The sequence below is a fragment of the Atractosteus spatula genome, chromosome 5 (assembly GCF_055471065.1).
Source record: "Atractosteus spatula isolate fAtrSpa1 chromosome 5, fAtrSpa1.hap1, whole genome shotgun sequence".
NCBI lineage: Eukaryota > Metazoa > Chordata > Actinopteri > Semionotiformes > Lepisosteidae > Atractosteus > Atractosteus spatula.
In genome coordinates this window covers 17,331,008-17,337,768 of record NC_142710.1, presented here as the reverse complement: position 1 = coordinate 17,337,768, position 6,761 = coordinate 17,331,008, and the positions used below count along the sequence as shown (strand labels likewise).

Below are 6,761 nucleotides of genomic sequence, written 5' to 3'. Positions count from 1 at the left end.
ATCTCATCTGCAGTTGTTTGCTTCTGCCTGATTCTATCAATATGCTGTGTAAAGTACTGTACATGAACTATTTTTTCTTTCTGCAAAAGAAAATATTTAAAAGTATACATCTAAAGTACAAAAGAGTACAGATTTGTTTGCTTAACAGTTTCTCATGTCAGAAACTATTTGCATTCATTGAAAAATGGAACTCAAGATAAAGGAAAAATTGGTTTATTGGAGTATGACGTGTTTTGTAGATAAATATGCATTTTTAGTACTAACAAAAATGAACTAAAACTAGAATAAACTATTAAACTAGTATTCTTAAATTTTTTTGTGGTCTTAGATGTACAGTAACAAGCAGAGCAAGCCTCAAAAACATTTCCTGGAAATATTAATGATCAAAGACCATTGATCAGTTTCATAGCCATTTGCTGTCGTGCAGATGGTGGCAACAAAGCAATGATGTATTTACTTGATTTACTGATAACAATTTGAAACACCTAATGCTGCAACAGTTAGCTGAGATGTACAGTACCAGCAGTAAAGCTCCTACAGCCAACAGTTAGAAAATGCAAGAAGGAACATTAGACTTTGAGGTCTGTGTTGCCATAGTATCCTTTCCTATTAAAATAAATACATATTTGAGGCTTTATTTTCAATCACCTCTGAGGGAACTGGCATAATTTTCAGTTTAACCACAATCACTCAGTTGTCTCTCAGTCTCTGCTTGTACAACCTGATCTTCTTTGGCTCTCTGAAGTGCTAGTTGTGCGCACAGAGCTGCTGGGCCAGAGAAGCAGGTTGATGTGGAACAGCTGTAGAGTCCAACAGTCTTTCCTAAAACATCTTCATCAGCTACGCCTCGATCCGTGTGTGTCAGTGCTGCAGGGGGAGCAGCCTTGCTGACAGCCGTTTGCGTAAATGTTTTGTAAAATCAGCCTGGGCTTGTGGCAAAACCTGATTGACGATGGACTTTGGTAGCCAGCCCTGAAACAAGCAACACATCGATATGTTTTAATACATAGTCTTGTGTATATTGTGTCAGTTCATAGAGAAACCAAAGGAACACACAGCTAACACATATCTATTGTTTAACTGCTTCATACAATTCAGGGTCACGGTGACCTGGAGCCTATTCCAGGGAGTATCGCACACAAGGCATGATAGACCATGGACAGGACACTCGTCAATCGCTGGGAACACAGACACAACTGGGACAATTTTAACCTACCTGTCTTTGGATTGTGAGAGGAAACCCACACAAACACAGGGAGAACATACAGTATAAACTACAGTAGCATCCCACAAATTGAACGCAGGGCCCTGCGGCTGCAATGCTAACCACTGTGCCACTGTGCCACCCTGCAGCTAACATTCAGTACCAAAGGAAAAGCAAAGCCCTCAACATAAAGTGTTTAAAGAGAGATTAAAAGCTTATCTGAAGTTGAAGCTGTCTCAGCACAGATACCATGCTCAAATCACAGAAATCCCCAATAAAAAGGGAAGTCGGTGCTGATTAGGTAGTGGCAGTTACATGAGGACAGACCACATAGTCATTCCAGGAAGGGCAGCAGGATAAGGAAAAGCCAAAGAGAAACAAGAGTCCGGAGTCTTCAGTTTCCACGTGAACAAAGAGACAGTATAGTGCTCTCCTCAGGCTGCATAATGAGGATGTGTGACCCGGAGTTCAACCCAGGAGGTAGAGGAGTTCTAAAGTGGCCAGAACGGGAGGCAATGGATCAGAGAATTGAGGGCCAATGTAGGGAAGAGAGCCATTGAGGTGGTTTCAAACATTGTTTCCAAGTCCTCCTAGGTCTCGGAAGCCACTCTTTAATGAAAAGAACATCTAAACAAAGGGTGCATTAAATCTTAATTCAGTGCATCTCTTTAAGGCCTGTGCAAGGACAAAAGTACCATGGAGAGAGTAAGTAAATAAGTTGTGAACCTGCTGGGGGCCAGTCCCTGAGAGATTGTATTCAGTGCAATGCAGTGAGTCCAATAGAATGTCAAATGCAGGCACTGCAAACATCACAATGTGGACTTAATATTTCCTCTCACGCTTTGTTTTCTGTATCTTACAATAACTGGTGTAGGTCAGGCGGATAGAGCGGATCTGGTTCATGACATGCTTTAGATTGCACCTCAGCAAAAAGGTTGGTGGGAACATATCCTTGGTGGGAATATGTTTCTAAGCAACCACACATATACTGCCATACGAGATGCTCTCCAGCAAGTGAAATCTTTGAGGGATGTGTGGGTTTGGAGAAATTGTTTCGTTTTTCACAGTATTGCTATTTCAAAAGTTCACATTTGATGTTCTTGCTGTGTGCACAGAGCTGCTGTGATTTGATTGATTGTATTGATTTTGTTTTCACTCTCACTGAGTGCATGCTTTGTCAACAGCAATTGATTCCAGTATTACACATGTGAGCTTATCTAAGCTGGAGTTTGAGTAAGAAGTGTCAGGCGTATTACTTCGAAGAAAATGTTTGTTTTAACATAAAAAATTTAACTTCTATAGGAAATGATTTTGCATATAATGCTAACCAAATATGACCAGAACTATTCAGGAATCAAAAAGAACATGTTGGACGGGTTGATGTAGCCAGTTTATAAAACGAAACAAACTCTGTGCATTTTTCTTTGCAATACTTTAAGTGTCAAGACAGATCAAAATAATGTTTCAAACTGAAGGTGTGGGTCTGCAAAGTGAGATCATCTTGCCTTGAGATCCATATTAAGAAGCCATGTGAGCTGACATCTCTTCTTTTCCTCCCCAAGTGGCTGTAGGATAATGCACATAGGTCCATCTTGAGCTCTAGAGGAGAAGGCAGAATACATTTGGACATTCAATTGGACATTCAACAGTATCCTAATCCATAAGTCAATCATTCACATGGAAATGTTATTATGACCTCTCATTATGTACAATAGTTTTTTAAAACATGTCGAATCACCAACATCTGGTATTGTAACCACCCAATTTGGAATTGTCAATTGTGTGTTTTTCATGTTTCAGCTCTCAGCTATAATCTGCATGACTATACATAGAGGAGAATGAGGAAGTGTAGACCCCTCCAACCTGCCCACTTTTCAAGTCAGTCATCTTTTAACATCACAGCCAAGTTTGTCCCACGCTGTACGTTCAGAGCCAACTGGAGGAGAGGCAAAGACCAATCCTGACTAATCCCACCTTACCCTTAATGGCACTCAGCTAATTATGCACCACCTCTTGTGGGGGAATCATGGTCACAGTCCACTAACGACATGACTCGAACCAGCGATCCTGAAGGTCAGCCTGGACTCAAATGCCTTTACTGGATAGTACAATTTTTTTTTATTTTGAAAAATTAAAAACTTTAAATGCCAAATAACATTCTTTAAAAAAAGGAGCGAGTTTAATAATATCACCAAACAAAACAATTAAGCCACTTTGGGGAATGCTTAAAGAGGACTATTTGTATATCTGTAGCACATTTATAAAAAATAATGGTAATCTGAAGTATTTTTTAATAGTAAATAAAAAAAGCGTTGATTACTATTATTACTTTTAATCTTTCAGTGCACTGAAATGCACTGAGACTTCTTTTCTCTCGAGGTTTGGAATGTGTGCATCTGAAACATATCTGACCCGTACCTGACAAACCCCTTCTGAGGCGGGAAGGCTTCTAGATGCGTGGCAGCTCCAGCTAAATAAATACAGGACTTCTGTTTGCAGCAGTGTCTGACGCTCACAAAATCCCTCTGGCCCACAAGATTTCCTGATGTCTCAGCTGAAACCTCATGCGTAACCATGGTGTCCTGTCCAATGTGCTTTAATATCTAAAAAGCAAATTGCAACATTATTCCCTGTACTGCAGTGTGTACCCTTATTTGCTTTCCTACTTGTAATTAGTGTTATTGTTAGAAAACATTTCTGTGGTATTGGCACTGATTGAAGAGGATTCCGCATTTTTTATTGCAATACCTTGTACAGAGGACACAATGCTTGTGGTGATGAGCTTCTAAACCCAGACAAAGTTGTTCTGATTGGAAAACGACAACACTGAAAAACGTACTTTGATTTGTTTGACATCAGGGTTCCACTGATTCATTTCCTCCACTTTCACAAACAGGTCATCATAAAGTTCCTCAGGGGTGGCATCTAGGACTGCTTCCAGTCTGAATACCTTTCCTGTTCCAGGAAGGGTTTTACTCAGAACCACATCACCGCTTTCCTACACAAGGAAAAGGGACAGGAGTACATCATAAAACATGGTACAAACAAATGGTAAACAAATGGGAAATCTGAAAAATACTGAATAACTTCCACTGCCACAGTGCAAGACGGTGCTTTCAAGACATTCTAGATCAGGGATCTCCAACCCTGCACCTGTAGAGCTCCAATAAAGTAAGTCTTATAGAACGCCCTAAGTCATTTCCTCCAATTTATTCTAAAGGGCATGAACATCTATACATAATTGATCAATTATGCATGTAATTGCTTCAATTAAAGATATTCTAGACCTTGAGGGATGAAGGATATTTTGATTTATGTTCCAAATCATCTCTAAATTTAGAAACCTAAGACATTGTCTAATCAAATGACCAGAGTTCAGTTGTCCAAAGGAAAATGGATTATTTAACGGTTAACTCTAAAATCTGCTCGACTGTGGCAGACCTCTGTTCTAGATTAATAAATAAGAAGCCGATGGCCAAGTTTATGAAGCAAGAGATGTTTATCCCTGTCCAATAACTGTGTGCTTAATTTAAACTAAGTGAATGTGGTTAATCTTTCACTTTATTACATATCTGTTGCTTATAAATCAAGATAGCCTAACCTGACATGACACTCCAATTTTGGACTATTTTTTGCCATTCAGATGAGGTGAATATATTTCGTGACGCAATAATTTAGCATTTAGAATAAACAACATGCAGAAATACAGTACATGGGATATAAAAGCCATTGTGGAAGTTCCTGGTTGGGTGTTTGGAATTTAAGTGGGGGTAAATTGTTCACCTCAAGAACAGATAGCTGCTTTTTACCCCACACTGTCTGTATGTACTGTATGTCATAAGCTACATATTAAATTTTACGCTGTACTTCAAGCTTTATTAATGTTTTCATTTTATTATTTTGTTATTTTATTGAACTGGCTGATTATTGTACCTGTTTAATTATTAAAGTTAAAAATATTTTAATTATTATTATTTACTTATCATTAAAGTAAACATTGTATCCATTTTAAAGTGTCTTTCCCAATTGTGTCTGCTAAGCAAATAGCAGTAACAATAACAACGTAACCCGTGTGATTAATGTAAACTTTTCAGAATAATTCAGGCCCAGGAAACACAAACAAAAGGCTGTGTGCATATTTCTGCCACAAGGCTGCAGTGTTTGAGTGCTACTGAAGGAAGAATAGATCTGAACTGTGGAAGATAGCAATTTCCCTTACCTCTAAAATTTCCCGTTTCCACCCATCTTTGTCCTGCAGAATTTCTAGCGCCCTTTTTAAGGCCTCCTTCCCTTGGTTTACAAAGACCAGCTCTTCTTCCCTCAGAGTCATGGGTGTGCTTATAGTTCCTTCATTTTCTGGTTTTCCTGGAAATCAAGTCCATGAATTGTTTGTTAAAAGCTTCAATTTGTCTCCCAAATTAACAACTGTCTTGAAAAGCACAGTATGCAGGACAGTTTTAAAAATTATGTTGTGAGGATGAGCTATATTGGAGGCCACATGCAGGAGATTACCTGAGCCCAATAGGTTTTGTACTAGTACCGCCTTTTTATAATTAACTCTCAGACAATCATGAGTTCAGAGCTCTCGATAAAAAATGTACTTGAACTTACCAGTGTGAGTGTTAGCTTTTATCCACTGTACATGACTTGCCCAATTTGGTAAAGCGATTTGACTCCCACGTTTCATCAAATTGATTTCTTGTCCAATAGCTGCCACAGCTCTTTGTTGCAATCCTAAATGAACAAAAAAAGTAAACCTGAAGAAGGCTCCACGGATGAAACGTTGTGTTTTCTTTGTTACTTGTTCCTTTGCAGCCTACGCATGCTGACGCAGCTACCCACCTGAACTAAAAAAAGTAAACGGCAAGAACCTACAAAAAGTAGGTTACATACTACTCACCACAAAAAATAAGTAGTATGTAACATGGAATTTATATGTTTGAGACATGTTTTAAATAGAAGAATAAATGCAAAATGTTCTTTTTATGTATTGTGAATGGAGTGGTGATGTTAAGTTATGCTGATATCTTTTCACATACAGATACGTGAGCTGCCCATGAGCTTTGATTCAGTATAATGCAAGGTTCTGTTACGTCTTTTCAATATGAAACAAAAGTCAAGTGTAAGAAAAAAAATCAAGAAAATGTCATCTTTTTTAATCATGTTTGTCTACCTGTCATGCTCCTGAAATGTTGGTATGAGATTCCACAGCAGAGTTTAACGATTGCTGGCAGCATGCTGATTAATTCAGAGGTGTTCACTTCCAAATATCAGGCCACAAATTTATAGAAGTTCTGAAGGACAGGCAGAGGAGATAAGGAGCAGGTTGTTAGATAGGATTTGACTGAACTCTGCCTTCAAGGTCACATTCATTGGAAGAGACAAGAGGAGTGAGAGAGTGCAGAGATGAATGAAACAGTCGTTCTTAGACAAAAAAGATTGTATTTTAAATCCCAAACAAATTGAACTAGCACACCCTAGAGCTTACAGAGTTGTCCATGATATAAGGGTTGGATGATCAGGGGAATATGTGATTATTTTGTAAATCTGCTGAAAA

General features: G+C 38.6%; 1 protein-coding gene across 1 annotated transcript; it reads right to left on the bottom strand.

The window, feature by feature from the left end:
* Nucleotides 1–861: 861 nt before the first annotated feature.
* On the bottom strand, nt 862–6,441 carry star2 (steroidogenic acute regulatory protein 2). Its single transcript, XM_088915766.1, has 7 exons — nt 6,378–6,441; nt 5,816–5,938; nt 5,424–5,569; nt 4,044–4,202; nt 3,623–3,807; nt 2,710–2,803; nt 862–972 (listed from the first exon to the last, which is right to left on the bottom strand). The coding sequence occupies exons 1-7, from the start codon at nt 6,439–6,441 to the stop codon at nt 862–864; spliced, it is 882 nt and encodes a 293-aa protein (XP_088771892.1).
* Between the last annotated feature and the right edge of the window lie 320 nt (nt 6,442–6,761).